We start from the raw sequence: 18,102 nt of genomic DNA, 5'->3' as shown, positions 1-18,102 counted from the left end.
ATTATTACAATAGTATATTACTTGATTCCACTAAAGAAGTTTAGTGATATCTACGAAAGTTCAGTACGCCATACATAATAAAGAAATTTAGTAACTATTACATAAGTGTATTACTTAATTCCACTAAAGCAGTTTAGTGATATCTATCAAAGTTTAGTGGTCATACATACTACAGAAATTAGTAATAATTACGAAAGCAAATTAATTGATTCCACGCAAGACGTTTAGTGGTATCTATCAAAGTTATGTACGTCATACATATTAAAGAAATATATTAATTATTACGAAAGTAAATTCGTACACGCTACGACAGTAATTTAGTGAAGCGTACAAAAACTTTTGGAGAATTACGAAATCAATTTCGTTAAAAGTACAATACTAAGTCCGTAAAATTTACGAAATATATTTTGTCAAACGTACTAAATTACTAAACTAGTTTTGTAAAAAGTTCTTTACTAAAGTAGTTTTGTAAAAAGTTCTTTACTAAAGTAGTTTTGTTAATTCAATTTACTAAAGTAGTTTTGTAAAAAGTCAACCAAAGTATGTTTGGTAAATTCAACAATATTTGTGTGTAGGTCCCAATTCAACCCATAAATTTCGTAAAAATTTCGTAAAATCAACGAAACTATTTTTTCAGTGTAGGCCACCAGGGCTTTTTGTATTTCGTCAACTTTAACCAACGAGAAAACCGCATCGCGTACTCACACCACGCCACGCACCCGGCATCGGCAGTGAAATAAAGCCGCGTTCACACCGATAACTCACGCGGCGACGTAAAGGAATGATTTACTTGCGTCGATATCAGTTAGATATGAAATTTGTCAGCGACGCCTGTTTATGCGCGCCCGCGTGCGGACTTGGGGATTAGCTAGACTTGGCGAAGGCTTGTTGAACTATTATTATAGAGAACTATTACTGTTAGGTATAGTCATAGTAGTAGATATTATAGATAGTTTGCATTTGCACTGACAAAGTGAAGCAATGTCATTAATTAATGTCAAATTTCTGGAATAATATGACTTAATGACACTCTCACACTTTGTTCTATACAAATCGGTGCGTTTGATTAATTGACACTGAAAGTGCGATTAATGTGGTATTTTTTCCCAAATTACTATTCGGATTTCAATTAGCTGAAAATCAATTGATCAACGCTTGACCTATTTGAATAAAGAATAATTATTTTAAATCTTGAATTAATCGTAAAAAGACTTGGCGTCTTTGACCAACTGTAAGGGCAAGCAGTACGTGCTTACACCTCCCATACGATTCCCTTACGGGATTACGATATAGCGAGAGATGGTCCCTTCTATATTGATTCGAAACACTGCATTCTCTCGTATCTCATAACGCTCAGCGAAGTGCAAGCGACACACACTACGCCTCCATCCACGATACGCCTCCATCCACGATAAACTGTCGAGTCGATAATTCGCAGCACTAATCAGAGCTGAAACAGCGCTGTTCGAGTCTGGAATCGAATGAATTATCGAGTGTATAAATGAGACTAAATGTGTATCATCAATTCAATGTGCAAGTGTGCAAGTTCGGAAGAAAAATCTGTCAATTTCAAAGAACAGCGTTATTATAGTTCAAATTTCTAAACAAACTTTTGAACAGTTCAACAGGTTAAGTAAGGTTGCGGGGCAGTATTTGGGCCGGGTTATAAGTCCAAGCCAAATCGGGCTAAAAACATTATAACTATTAGTGGCCCGGCCAACGAACGAAAAGTCTTCTAGAAATCGATTTTCGCTCATGTCGTCTCGGATATGGATGAATATATGGTATCGATGCATTCAGTGTAATGCCCTGAATACAAATATATGAGATGACAAGCGCGAAAGTGGTGGGGGTAGTTGCTGTGACGTCTTAAAGTCGGCAGTTCAAACTTTTTTTTTATTTTCTTTTAAACATACCAATGACCATTTGTTAGACCAAGTATTGAAAATGTTACAGTATGTTATATATTTGTGATCTACTCATAAAGCCCTTTCATTTGGTACCCCACATGGTATGTTTAAAAGAAACTAAAAAAGTTTGTACTGCACACTTTATGACGCCACAGCAACTACCCCCACCACTTTCGCGCTTGTCATCTCATATATTTGTGTTCAGGGCATTACACTGAATGCATCGATACCATATATTCACCCATATCCGAGACGACATGAGCGAAACCTAACCTAAAACCTGAAATTACGACCTGCTATATTAAAATAAGCCAACTTTAGAACATTTCAACAGGTAAAGCAAGGTTATGACAGTTTTTAGGCCGGTATCTAATCCACTTATTGTAACTTTAAAGAAACATGATAGTTCAAATCCGTACTAAACAAAGTTTATTAATATTTCAACAGGTCAAGCAAGGTTGCGGCACTTTTTAGGCCGGTGTCTAAGCCGCATATCATTATAATTTTTTAGCCTTCATTTCACAAGAAACATTATTTAGTTCAAAACCCGCACTAAACAACCTATAGAACATTTCAACAGGTCAAGCAAGGTTGTGGCAGTTTTAGGCCGGTATCTAAGCCGCGTATCGTTATAATCATACATCGGATTCTAGGGGGCAAATTGTATGAAGGGATCCCTATCCGTCATACAATTTGCCCCCTAGAATCCGATGTTTGGTTATAATTTAGCCTTCATTTCACAAAAAACATTATTTAGTTCAAAATCCGCACTAAACAAACTATAGAACATTTCAACAGGTCAAGCAAGGTTGTGCCAGTTTTTAGGCCGGTATCTAAGCCGCATATCGTTATAATTTAGCCTTCATTTCACAACAAACATTATTTAGACAAAATCCGCACTAAACAAACTATAGAATATTTCAACAGTTCAAGCAAGGTTATGGCAGTTTTTAGGCCGGTATCTAAGCCACGTATCGAAACTATAAAAAAACATTATAGTACAAAATCCGCACTAAACAAACTATAGAACATTTCAACAGGTCAAGCAAGGTTGCGGCACTTTTTAGGCCGGTATCTAGGCCGCATATCATTATAATTTAGCCTTCATTTAACAACAAACATTATTTAGTTCAAAATCCGCACTAAACAAACTATAGAACATTTCAACAGGTCAAGCAAGGTTGTGGCAGTTTTTAGGCCGGTATCTAAGCCACGTATCGTTATAATTTAGCCTTCATTTCACAAAAAACATTATTTAGTACAAAATACGCACTAAACAAACTATAGAACATTTCAACAGGTCAAGCAAGGTTGCGGCACCTTTTAGGCCGTTATCTAAGCCACGTATCGTTATAATTTAGCCTTCATTTCACAACAAACATTATTTAGTTCAAAATCCGCACTAAACAAACTATAGAACATTTCAACAGGTCAAGCAAGGTTGCAGCAATTTTTAGACCGGGATTTAAGCCGCGTACCGAAACTATAAAGAAACATTGTAGTACAAAATCCGCACTAAACAAACTATAGAACATTTCAACAGGTCAAGCAAGGTTGTGGCAGTTTTTAGGCCGGTATCTAAGCCGCGTATCGTTATAATTTAGCCTTCATTTCACAACAAACATTATTTAGTTTAAAATCACATTTCAATTTAACATGTCAAGCAAGGTTGCAGGCGTTGTAGCAATTTTTAGACCGGGATCTAAGCCGCGTATCGAAAAAGAAACATTGTAGTACAAAATCCGCACTAAACAAAGTATAGAACATTTCAACAGGTCAAGCAAGGTTGTGGCAGTTTTTAGGCCGGTATCTAAGCCGCGTATCGTTATTTACGGGCTGTATGCAAAGCGGCATTGACAGGGCTGCACGTAACACTCGCGACGGTTTTAGTTCATTTTAAATATATGTGTAGTTTTTATGAAATGTTACAAGTAATTTTTTATAAGGGTTACATGATAAATGTTTGTTTTTATTGCGTTATTATTATTACCTCATAAGTCATCAAGTTCAAAACTGTAATTTTATTTATACTTGTACAAGTACGCACAAGTATACCTAAATAAAATTACAGTTTTGAACCTTCATAGAAATAAAAGTCAATTTCAAATGAAATAAGGTAATATAGATCAGTAGTAGCTTAGATAGTTTATTTTTTAATTATAATTATTATACATTTGTAAATATCAAAGAAATGAAAAATAGATGTAGCAAACTCATCTATTTTTCATTAGAAAGATTGTGTCAGTAAAATGATCGAGAATTGTTTTACATTATTTTCCTTGCTTAACCAAGTAAATAGTATAATCGCGTTATATATTTAAATATATAGTATGTATGTTAAACATGACACCCACATCATACCACACAAGACCTTATTTTGTACTATTAAAGCAACTTAACTTTCATAAATTTAAGTCATTATTTTATATGCAACATTTTCTACCGCAGAACGTATGTTATGTAGCCCTGGTAGCGACATTTCCACGCTTCATTCAGCCTCCGAAGGCTTCATGAATAAGTCTTCTCTTTGCCCCTTTGATGCGCCCGACACAATCGTTTTTGCCGTATTTAATGATACCGCCTCTTTCGCCCGATTGATATGCAAAACCTCTACATTTCTGTATACGTACCGCATATTTTTTACTCCATAATTGGTCTGGAAAAAAGCCACGTTCGTGCTTTCAAATAATTACCACGTACCGTAATTAATTAAGTAAACATTCCGACTGATATGGAAACATGAGTACAGGTGTAGATTGTAGATAGTTTTGCACCTGATACAAATGTTCTGTTAGCACGATGCCCTCCATTGGTCTCATCCCAATTCCATTAAGCCGTCAGAACCGTCACATTACAGGCGCCAGGTACCAGGCTAACAGAGAACACTAGGAGTTGTGCGCACCTATCTCATTTCCTAGCCCAGTTGCGGCTTCCGAACGGCCGTCAGCTCGGCTGTTCCGGCTCCGAGATTAGTATCGACCATTTACCGTCTGACTGCTGCTTTTGTTTCCATTGGCCGATTCAGCCCGCCGTTGCCTCTCAAATTTCAATTTTGATTTTCGAACGTAATCCCTATTCATGCGAGCGAGGATTTACTAAATATGAAATGCGAATATGTTTTTATGAAACTGTCAAATTAAAATCACTCCGGTTTTAAAATGGTGGCGTGTAGTCACGCTCGGAAACTATTTTCGTTCGCTAAAATGCTCCGCTCGCCGTCCATTACAGATCTGCATAATTTAAAAGCTATCCTGTCGCGGTAACTCCCGAATTGGACTTTTGAATTCTTTATATCCTGCTGAATTGTGCGCTCCTGTTGAAAAAAGTGTTGAGTTTTGCAAAAATTGGCAGGTGTCTTTCAATTAAGCTTGCTCGAGATATTTCGGTTGCTCTATTCCTACTTTAAACAGTTTTTAAGTTAATTGGCTAGACAGAATTAACACACTGTCCGACACTTACGACACTTATTTTAGATGTCAGTTACCATTTCCAGTTTTAAAAACGCCATTTTCGCGCTCTAGAAACATGGCGAGAATAGAATCCAATGGAGTGATAAAGAAAATAAAAGCGACGTGTTTTAAGCAACAAAAAGGATTTAAGGTTTAAGAATCAGATGGAATGGGTGTTTCGCACTCGTTCGCACATAAACAAGATAAATAAACAAGAAACGCGAAGCACGGAACAGAAGGATACACTCAGGGAGGGTCGCGATAGTGCCATCCATCAGCCGGTCACATCGCTTCGATAGGGTTAGGGCCACCTCCGCACCTTTATGTCTCCCTGGTGAGATATAAAGGCCCCATACTCGGGGACCCTACTTTTTTGACATCTATTTGTGGTCGGCCTTCTGCCCTCAAACGAAACACAACTATTCAGTAAATAACACTTCATAGTTTATTTAAATGCGAAAATATGCTTCCTTACAAAGAAATTACAAAGGGAATACGGTTGTGTATTCATACGCGTTTCGCGCACCCAAAGTGTGTGCATAATTTACGTTTCAATCCAAAAACGTCACGTCACACTAGCGAAGAATTTAATCCGTCATATACGTAGTTGTGTCTTCGGGAACGTTCCGAAACGCGGATACCTCCGAGACGCTATGATTTTTACGACACGTCTGGAAATCACCGGGGCCCTGAATATATTATTATTGTTATGGCAACACCGAAAGCTGGGAAAATTGTAAAATACGCCATACACTTCGCGGGAATTTCCTCTAAAGCATATCATTAGGGAATTTCGGTTTCTGCGATGCTCTGAATTTTTCATCGCATATGCATAGGGATTTATTATTTATTTGCGGCGTCTGACAAGAGTTATTGCTACTTATATTGTTATTTAAATTTTGTTTTATAAAGTTTAGAATGGAGGATATCGGATATTACTTTACGATGTTGGTAGTTTATTTTTGATATTTTAAATAGTTCGGTAGGTATAAATATTATACCTATGTAGAAAAGAAATCTTAAATATTTTGCAATGCTAAGTACACTCAAAGCCAATGAAAATGGGTGTCTGTATAGAAATCTTTAAACAAATTGACCTGTTTTCATTTCCCTAGAGTGTAGTATGAAGTTCCATTCTCGAATTTGTCAGTTCCATACTGTCATGCTTTTAATTGAACAAACAATCTCAAGATAAACAACTGCAGTTGCATTAGCCGCATTAGTGCATAAAACTGGACCTCCCACGCTGACGGACTCGGGACATATTGACAGGTGGTTTACACAAGAGTAAAACAATGTTTAATTATGAACATTGTATTAACATTAACCTTTCGACATACGTATTTTATGAGGCGATTCAAATTATAACTTTTAATGAAATGCCTAGACTTTTTTCATGCGATTTTAGGCCGGAGCCCCACTGCTGCGCACGCTATGTACATGAGTTACACGACCCACGTTCCTATACAAAATTTCGTGGGCTTGCCCACGGTTTGTATTAAAACGTGGGCCGTGGATGTAGCGTGCGCAGCAGTGGGGCTCCGGCCTTAAGGTGGGTTATTTTGTTTACGTACCTAAAACTTTATTTTTTATGTTGAATTATTACACTTTTTGATCAAGGGCAAATTCCAACGAAAAACTGAAAAGGTTAAAGTTGGCTGCATGGAAAAAAAAATACGGAAACATGTCTATTTTTCATTTATTTTCTATTTTATATCGTTACCCTATAGGTAGTGATATAATTTCCCTTTAAAATATATAATGGAGGTTTTTAAACATGTTGCCAACGGATCTATTCAACCAAAAAGCGACATCAAAAATTTATAAAATCTATTACGAAACCGAAAAAGCCTCGACCAACGATCTCATCAAATATACACTCCTTTTAAATTTATTTTACGGTTTAAACTGACGTTTTTTAGTCACTCGTGCGACATGTTTCGGAGAGCCTAGGTCTCCTTTTTCAAGCACTAAGCGCCACTTGCACCATTCCACTAACCCGGGGTTAACCCGTTAAGCCTGTAGTTACCAAGGTTATGGTTTTATACCAGTACAACTTGACATTGGGTTAACGGTTTAACGGGTTAACCCCGGGTTAGTGGGATTGTGCAAGTGGCCCTAACGGTGCAAGCAGCATTCACGACGGCCATGCTTCGCGTACAGTCGCCTGCAATATTATGTCACTCTTCGAAGGCCGCAAGAATATGTGACACGCTTATGGCTCTACAAATAAGATCGTGTCACATATTTTTGCGGCCTACGTTGTGTAACATACTATTGCAGGTGACTGTACAGTGACTAAAAACACGTGAGCTTAAGCCGTAAAATTGGTTTAATATTAATATGTCTCACGACAGTTTAAATTCGATTATTACACTCTTTTTGTCCAACCAATAATTTTGTAATTTCCTGCAACTATTGAGATATCAAATTTCGAAAAGCAATACCGTTATAAATCTGCCGGTACATTAAAATCTCGATTATCCCGGCATAAGTTTGCAATAAATCGAAATGGGAAAAACGCACGAGCGGGCCGCGGGGTAAAAAGAGACTATAAATTTTATTTCGGTATGTGGAGAAAACAATCCATTTGCTGGCACCTAAATCTATGGGGTGCGGGAATGGGAATATGTAAATATAGGTACGGGGTAACGTCTTGATTCTTCACTGGAGAGTATGAAAAATTACAGATTTTTAAAACAATCTCACAATTAGTGTAACAGGCTTATTCAGGTTTATTATTCTTACTTACATGTACATATTGGTATCTCACAAAACTATCTCTTTAAAACGAATATAATCAAGTTATTAGAAGAATTAGAAAAAAAAAATTATTATCGCAGAAAATATTTTAACATTCATAAACAAGTTTCTAGATATTTTTAGATCCACCTGACGGCAAGTGGGTTTCATAGGTAATGGTTTAGTTTATAGACGCTCGTTCTACACGTGTAAAATGCTCGTAGTTCAATATAGAATACTGAAAACCTTGCAATGTCTATTTCGCTTTTTATAAAATGTATTCAAACGTGTAGGCGGACCTCACAATAAGCTGCGTTCGAAATTTAACAACATTTACTTGATTTAACATTGTTTTGACTTTACATACGTTACCTATATATTTAGAGCTAGGTGAATATGTAGGTCACACAGAACAAATTCTAGTTTATGCCAACCCAAACGCGATAAAGTCAACTGTTTTATACATGTCAGCTAATTTGAAACATAGCAAAATCACCTTATCCCTATATAATACAAGCGAGTTACGGTTAATCTCTTATCTCGTACTTTTTAGTAAGTCGTGCGACTTGAAAATGCAACCCTAAATGGAGACCTATAATCTAAGAAACATGCAGCGCGAGTGACTAAAAATAAATATCAAAACAAATTGCGATATCAAAAGTCGCAATGGCGTACAATGGCGGTTGACGTATCAATTGCGCGGGCGCATATCGGCGCATCTAGCGACCTCTGCGCCCGCCGATCGCTGGATATGGTTATTTTACATACTGCTCAATTTATGACGGAGACCTCTTAATTTTGAAATAAAACTATGTTAAATGGATTACATCGCGTAGAATGGATTTAAAATACATCCGTTTCGAAATCTTTCCAGCGTTGACCCTATCAGTCATTGATAATTAACTATCGCGGTAACCAAAGACAATATTATCTCTTAATTTTATTAAAAAAATATTATCAGGACTAACCGAGGAAGTTTATGGGAAAGGAATGATGATATGACGAGCTACTAAAAGGTATGGATGAATAAACATGCTCCATGAGAATAGGATAACAGCAACACATTTATAATGCAATGGCAAAAAGTAAAAAATTTGTTCTTGCATTCAATAAAAAGAAAAGTAGCCAAGTACGGCCAAATGGAAAGTCACGCACATTGTCGCACATGTCACAGACGAGGGCCAGAGGTCACGAAAAATGTGACTTTCGTGACCATCTGGCAATACTGCTTAGATTCATAACAATCATATGAAAACAAATTCCAAATTTTCAAAAAAGAATTAAAAATTCCAACTGTTGTGACGACGGGGGCAAATCAGTAATGATGTTTTATAGTAATATTAAGACCCTAGAAACAATATACTTTACTCGAATGGATTATTTTTGTTTGATAAACCTAAGGAACTTATACTACTTTTCTACCACCTAGTTTACGGGGTTAGTAGAATAAAAATAATAAAATAACATCAAAGTGAAGGGTCTCACCCTTCATACAATGTGTAACTCGCTTTACAAGATAATACGCCATCTCGTATGTATGAAATCACCTTTATTGCCATTACAAAATTTGAAAACGGGTAGTTTACATACATTTCATTTTGACAGAAGAAGAGATGTACATATTTGTGTCCAAATTAAGTGGCGATTCCAAAATAAAAGCAAAAAGTGTAGTTTTAACAGAAACAGAAACTGCTTTATAAGAAATATGCTGTAGATTTGGTTTAGAGTCAAACACATCAGCCACAATAACTTATCCCGCCAAAGTCGTCTAACCAAGTTGAAAGGACACGTATGTAATTATAATAGCCCCTAAATTACTAAAGCCAAAAGTTATTCACTATTCTGAACTAACTTTCGCCGTCCCGCAAAATTGTGAGTCCTAACCTAACTCCGAACTATACTAACACCACACTATGTTACCATAATATCACCTAGAAAACCAGTTTACGTGGAGCTCAGGATCTGTGACAACTATGTGGAAACAGGTGACACTTATAATGGTTAAGTTTGGCGAGGCGCTTGGTAAGATATAGAAATATTTCTAAAATGTCTCCATTGTAGCGAGGGCTATTGGTTTTTAAAACCAAACCAGAATAACGTGACATTTAGGTATATAACTGTAGGTCTACATCAGAATTCCCTTCAAGGAATGTCTTTACATTACTTGGATAAAGAATGAAATATCCGAATATAACTAAAGCAGCACTTGAACTCGAGTAGGTGTGATTGAATCCCTTACATCACATGGCGACCCTGCCAACGCAGCTAAGCAAGTCGAAATGAAAATTTCATATTTATATTATTCATATATACCTACTCGTGGAAGATACTCGTTGACTTGGTTCTATAAAAATCTAGCCGCTTTCAATGGGATATGTTATATCACTTATATCATGCCTTAAATGCCTTGCCTTCGTTTCTCCCGCACTTGGTAGGCAACTGGAATACCTCAGCTTTTTGCGGGCTCCAGAGACCTCCCTCTATTTCATGCGACCCTAGTAGAACCCAGTCACGTGTGTATAAATTATTAACGTGGTTCGATTCCCGCCGGTGCGCCAACTAACAATAAAGGTGTCTTAGGGATATTCACTAATATATTGTTTGTCAAAGGGTTGGCCACTGATCTTGTACCTAAATGAGACATTATGTTTTACGCAAGGGAATTTTATTTGTGAATATTTTAATTTGGTCTAGTTTTTGAAATAATGTTTCATCAATTTAAAGCATCTCTTATCTTAACTACAATCTACCTGGAAATTCGATAAAATGAACGTAAGAACTTAAATAATCGGTATTAATATCGTTTTCGAGAATACAGTAAATTTAACATTAAATAATTTCGTAAATAATGACATTTGTGATGTATTTGTGATGTTTAAGCTATTTTCTTCTTCTTTCCTTGATCTGGTTATGTGTTTTTAATTTAGTGTTAGTGTTTTGTAGTTGAGTGTTTAGTGTTAGTTGTATATTTCGTAGTTCTATTGTGATTTTGTTGACATGTGTTATTTTGACATTAAAGAAATTGAATTTGAATTTGAATTAGAGAATAGAGAGCGTTTATTCGTGACAAAAAATAAAAGAAAACAAGAAGTAACACAACAACATAATAGTCACGAAATGGTCCCGACTTCATTTTAGTGTTTGCAAAATGGCACATACCTACCTACTTTAACTTGTCAGTGATAAACATTATTTACATCTGAAATTGGAAAGTTATCAACTAAAAATAATTATCTCGGTCTGATTCATGGCCCATTTTGACAAAATATTGCAACCGAATATTTAAAAAATGATAAAAAAACCCAAATAACATCTTTTAATTTGTAAGCGATGACACACACGACCATAAAGTAATTTTACGAATGTTTCCGTCATCATTTTAAAGATATGGGAACATAAAACCATCCATGACTCAGCTGAGTGGAAATATTTACACATAAATATGAATTTCGGAGAAAGTTTTAACATACGATAAAAGGCATACTTTGCAATTTTTCAAACCTTCGTTGGGTTCATTTAGTTATTTGACAAGGTTCACTGTTTTTTCCTTCAAATCTGCCGATGTGCCTTTAATTTCTCCACATTTTTCAATAAATAATAAGAATACCGGTTTGACTTCATAATTGGAGCCAGTTTTAAGAAGAACTAGGCTCAGATAGACTTTGCCAGGACTCGCATGCGAGTTTCGTCACAACCAAATCAAACGATAAATGAAATAACGGGTTGACTTAACCCAAACCCCATAAGAATTCTCGCGTCGTCTAAATGAGTTTTAATTCGATTTAAGACACCAATCCAAACAGCTATTCTTCATAACAATGGACTTGTTCTCGCCCTCCAAAAACTATCCGTTACAAATCTATTTGCTCACCAAACTTGCAAAAACAAAATGTAATCAAGTCCGATTCCCTGAAGCAACTGCACTCACATCCAATCCAATTTGCATCCCGATCTCAATTCAATTAGCTCATTAGACATTGAGTGCGATTCTAACTTTTTAACAGTGTTGGAAAAAGGTTTCTGTAATTAGTGCATTAGATCGAATTTGTTTACACTTAAGGCTCGCGTTAAATCCGACCCGGGTTTTATTGTCTTTTTTAATTTTCCCACGGATTGTGGGATTCGCTTAAAATGCCTAAAAAATTAAAAATGTTTGCCTTTATCACAGGTTCTGTGATTTTAATTTTATCGCTCACGATACAATCGTATGAGGGGCTCTTTTTATCATTTATCGTCAAGGATAAGTCGTGAATGACAATCGTAAACATACCTAAAACGCCAACATTGGCCTGCTTTATAAATAATATTAAAAACTATGTAGAGTCAGACCAAGAATAGTCTGCAGCGGATTTGATAGCCCTCGCAGTGCAAGTGTTATTTTAAACGTCAAACTTCTATGAAATTATGACGTATAAATGACACCTGCAGCAGCAGCAGACTTTTTATGGACCGACTCATTCTTTGTTTAATGTTTGGACGACTTCCCGATATTTCGGCACAATTGTAATTAAAATCGTATATTGTATTTAATGTTCTGCAATTTTATTAATGTAGAATGTTTTGGAGTTATAGTTTATTATATGGATCTTTGTTTTGTTGCAGCATCCGTACCCCTCAGAAGACCAAAAGAAGCAGCTAGCACAGGACACAGGGTTAACGATACTACAAGTAAATAATTGGTGAGTCTTAGAAATTAATCAAACTGCGATGTTTCTTTCACGATTTTGTAGAAAAAGGGGACTTAGAATCTCTCGGAGCCGTAACAAGTTGGCAATTGTTTATCGACAAATGCCAATGAAAAACGAAATGCATCAGGATGAAAAATGGAACAAAGAGGGACGTGATCATTTCCATACATTACTTATTTAAATTTCTATGGGCGTTTTCTAAAAATGAATTCCAATATGTATTTGCTGGGTTACTCAGAAACTTTAATACAAGCTGCCCGATGGAGAACTAGAAGAAATAGCAAATTACTTACTCATATTTCAATATGACAGCAAATATTAATTGCAATGAATGTCAAAAACACCTCGTAATATGCAAATACTTGCATCGTAAATTAATACCAGGTTATGTTTGCCGAGGTAACTTTAAATGTACGGAAAAGTGGCTCCCCGCGGAGCGCGCGGTTTGGGGACAACGTGACACGCGACCGGATCTATAAAATGTGATAAGTGACAGTTGGACATCTTATTCGATCATGATAGCCTGGTGTTTGGCAATTTTTTATTACGTTTTTGAAGACTGTCGTATTTTCCTGATAAAATGGCGTGGGTTTTCACAATGATGCAGCACGTAGAGTTTACTTATCACAAACCTCGATTGTGTATAGAGCAGAAAAAATTGTTTTCGAAAAAAGACTAAAAATGTCTAGATGTTTATCAATTAATACACAGTCATTAGGTTTAATCCAAAGGGGCACATTTTAATAAAGACATCTATGAGAATTATGCATTACAGTTATATTTAGTGCATAATTGTGACGTTCCACGAGAAAAGGTACCTTATGAGGGTTTCTAGTTTCGGAGATATGAAATGTTTTGTAAAGAGGTGAAAAAATGCTCAATTTTTTTTTATTGTGTGATCTGAAACGTTAATGCGTAACGTTTGTTTACCTGTTTTTATTTTTGTTATAAGTTAGTTATAAGCCTAGTAATGTCGTCTCAGAGTTTAGTAGAAAAGGTACCTTATGGAAAAAAGATTGAAAATTCCCAAAAAAACTAGTCAATACGGGAAAAGAAGTTTGGAAGAGAACTGTATTAGCATTCTGCAAAACTAATTTGATAATTTCAGTTCTGGTTGGGGCGCCTCGCAAATATTATAACCGTACATAGACCGACATCACAAATCCAAGTAGACTGCTATTATACCAAAGTTACTCTCGTCAAGTCTTTCTTAACTAGAATAATCTTCATTTGGTTTGGTCGCATGCAGTAAATCAGCCATTGGTTTGCTGAAAAATGCCAATACCCGACGCATTACCTTATGGAATATCTGAGGTCATTGAACCTCAATGCCGCTTATCTTCAATAGCAACCGAAATATATTATTGATAAGAAATAGACGATTTATACCATCTTAACCCCAAAATATTATTAGTTTATCCTAACTGTTCCATCATCATCATGCCTCATCATGTAACTTGACCACAAGGTACCTTTTCATTACATACAAATTATTGGTCTTTTTTAAGATTATTATGACGAAGAAGTAATTAAATTTGGGGCAGTTTAATGTAAATTAATATTTTCTATTCATACAAGATAATCTGTAATATGATTGATATTTTGTAGTGACGTATTATTAGATTTATTTCCATAAGGTACCTTTTCGTAAATGTATGGAGCAAATACTGTTATTGTTATGTAAGTTTAAAGTGGCATAAGGGGTTAAATATAGTATTTAGTTGGGGTTTTAGGATTTATTTCATTTGAATGACAGAATTTCTTTCACATGTGCTCAGAAAAATTGATTGTGTGTCACATTAAAAGTAAAAATATTCAATTTTGTGATTTTATATGAAAAAGTCAGAAAATACATTTTCACCTCTAAATCGGTATTGTGTTTTGCTTAAACTGTCTGTCAGTGTCGTTTTCTAATAGATAAAATTTAAATCTTGAGAGCTCATTGCAATCAATCGTAAAAATGAAATAAAAGTTTATTTTCAAGAGATTGGTTAGTATACACATAAATCAGTCGATATCAAAAGTTTCTATTTGCATTACAGAACAAGTCGCAATATTTTTTTAATCTCAGATATATAAGGTATTATTATTTGTAGTCAACTATGTAACTTACTTCAGGAACATAGTTTTTTAGGCGGCTAAACTTAAAACTTCTCTATCGTAAAGTTGCTCATTTCACAACATTATTTTCAAAAAATCATATCTCTGTAACTACGCAACCTAGGAGGTTGATCTTTTGTGTTATCGATAGCTTATTTATTGTAGATTACTGGGGTATGCATAACTCCATACCCGCCATAAGGTACCTTTGACCGTGGGACGTCACAATTATTTTCCATCATATTTTCGCGGAAACTTACGAACGTGTCTTGCTACAGTCAGTCACGGCTCAAAAAGTACTGAGGTTGACTGAAGTGGCATGAGAGCATGACAAATACGAACGTTTCCGAGAAAGTATAAGTTGCATGTCATTTAAGTATAGAAAAATAAGACCTCAACAACATTCTCTTTCTAATTCCTCCTAAATCTACGTCTGTCTAATGTCACTTTCCACTTCACCTACATCAATTACGTCTACAAACGACAGCGTTGCATATTGTCAAATGCCATCTATTCCCGGGTCAGTTAAAATGCTTGAGGTGATCATTGGCTCGCGTAAAACGCGCTGTTTACGACGAAGGCGATGGCATTTAGTGCGACTGGTAATGAGCGCCGCGCGCCATCAGACCTGATTCCTGTATTCTATAATAATAGTTGAAGATTTTCTAGAGGTTTTGTTTGACTTGGCACTAGGGACACCGTTTTGTATTTATGCCCCTGGGTGGATTTCAGCACAAAAAATTTCACCATACAAAAAATTAATTTTTTTCAATGTTTAATTTAACACGATTCTAGCTGGGTAAAGTAATGGGGGGTTGGATATTGAGGATATGTATGGTATTTATACAATCATTTGTGGCTTATATTTGAAGTTATCGCTTTCGGAAAATAAAAACGCAAGATGGTGATGACAACCATGGTATGGTAATGACTCTTTTATAGACGGTAATGACACTGCATGTACGGTAATGACGATTTGGGAACTAATTTACATATGTATTAAAAACGTATTAAAAAAACAAAAACTTTTTTTAATTGTAAGACTTTAGAACTTTAATAAACATTACAAATAACATGTTTTTGAACATAAGACTAGCTACATAAATTATTTTTAGAAAATTATAAAAAATACATTTTATTCATATAAATAAATATATAACAAGTATTTTTATTGTATAATTTTAAATAATTTATGTTCCGAAATAGGCAATTTATGTATTCATTTATTTTTTTGGGTATTTTCAATGTTAAATCATATTAACAATATTGTACTCTTATTATCAGTTTAAACCCGCATCTTCTTTTATCTACTGCATAACTTGGTATTTATGTCATATTATAAAATTACTGGCTTACCAATGAGCTTAATTTTTATGATATATTACTTTTTTTTGATAGTTTGATTCATTGCACAAGTTTGTATTTTTGTTGTTTTATTAATTAACTTTAAAAATAGCTATAATGATTTAAATCCATATATATGTTGTTTAATAGCTAAACATTAATATATAATCAGTGTTTTATAAGTTGCAAGACCCCTACTTGTAATGCATGTCATAAGTTACAAAATGTTAGGTATTGGGTCCGGTGACTACCCAATGGTATAATTATTAATTGGTGTAATTATATACATCAATTAATATAATATTATCAAAAAACATAAAGCCTTCACGATAGTGAGCCAGTACCGTAGCCTATGGTCGCTAAAAACTTAATATATGTTGCTTGTTTAAATACTTTGTTTTAACACGACTAACATGCAATTACAGACTCTAAGTTGCACGATTTACATTATTAGATTATAAAAAAAACACATTTGTATATATGTTCTAAGTTCTAAATGACCTAAATTTTGCCTACTTCAGTCAAAATGTTAAATAAAAACTAAGCATCCTCTAGTGTGAAAAAAATAGTTATATCTTCTTCTACATTTATTCTACATTTATAAGGTAGACATTATATAGTGTTAGAAGACATAGAGAACGTTTTTCAAACATACAGCTTAATTTCATAATGAATTATAGCAAAATAACTAGAAAAGTTTCTGAGAACCGTCATCACCATACACATGAAATCATCACCGGTCGTCATTTTTTCCCGGTGATGACGGGTATGGTGTTGACGATTTGAGAGTTTCTTGTTTTTATTTCTAGAATACGAATAATAGTAGTTAATGTCTATGCTACACAATAAACTTCATGTAGTTTGCCATTCATTTCAGTAATTATTTCTAATATATCATTTGTAACTTTTTTAAACCAAAGCATAACGGTGATGATGCTCTGTTGTGACAAACTACGTTTTACAAATTTGTTCGTAATATTTCTCACGATTCAGTGATGTGACTTTATAGTGAAATCATTTTTGGCATTCTATACTAAAGTGAAAAATAGGGCAAGGACCTTTAGCGGTATTTCGTTGTTCATACACCGAGATAAGCTCACATTGACATTACCATGACGGTGTTGACGAATATTCGTGACAAAATGTTAAATATTTTTAAATGTACTTTCTCGGTGAAGGAATTATTGCATATTTTTTCATGTGTTAAACAACAACATGGAAAAGATATAAGTAAAAGAAAAATCGCAATCGTACGATAGGTATGCTTTAATTTTCACTGCAAACAAAAAGGTTCAGATTTTTCCGGTCGACGGTGATGATTTTAGACACATAAAACATTTTATATAAAAAAAACTATTAAGTTATTGGAGATGGTAATTGAAGGAACATGAAGATAATAGTTCTTAAAAACATATAAAAAAGTTGCAACTCGCACAACCTACTAGTTTTTTTTATAAAGACCGAACCATAAGTTTTCGCTGGATTTTGAAATCCACCCCCCCTTTGAGTTTGTTTAGATTTTAGTATATTTTTGCGAGTAATTTTCGGTAAGGTTAGATATGGTTGCGGCGGGCCAAGAGTTGGTCTTCTAAAATCCCTCCTGGTCATTTCTGTATGTTTCTATAATAATAGTTGAAGATGTATTCTAGAGATATTGTTTGAGACTAAGAGATCCCTTTTCGAAATTTTTCCTCTTGGGGTTTGTTTAGATTTTACTATTGTTTTTTACGAAACTAGAATGCGATGGGCCTAAAGTTGGTCGTCTTCTAAAGAGCTTTGTGTCCTTCAGCATGACATTAATGTGTGCTGTACAAATTGTTTGGAATTAAGATTATTTTTAGAAGGGCCTATATACTAATTACACCTAAA

At 34.9% G+C, this 18,102-nt stretch overlaps 1 protein-coding gene across 2 annotated transcripts in view; it reads left to right on the top strand.

The window, feature by feature from the left end:
* LOC134799339 (homeobox protein homothorax) overlaps positions 1-18,102 on the top strand; it is a 346,576-nt gene that overhangs the window by 267,815 nt on the left and 60,659 nt on the right. For both annotated transcript variants that reach the window (XM_063771743.1, XM_063771744.1), the window contains exon 11: positions 12,704-12,780. In XM_063771743.1, the coding sequence (XP_063627813.1) occupies positions 12,704-12,780 (77 nt within the window). The remainder of the gene's footprint in view (positions 1-12,703; positions 12,781-18,102) is intronic.

The sequence above is a fragment of the Cydia splendana genome, chromosome 18, assembly GCF_910591565.1.
Source record: "Cydia splendana chromosome 18, ilCydSple1.2, whole genome shotgun sequence".
In the NCBI taxonomy this organism is placed as follows: Eukaryota; Metazoa; Arthropoda; class Insecta; order Lepidoptera; family Tortricidae; genus Cydia; species Cydia splendana.
The sequence above is the reverse complement of the archived record's forward strand: the minus strand, read 5'-3'. Positions and strand labels throughout refer to the sequence as shown.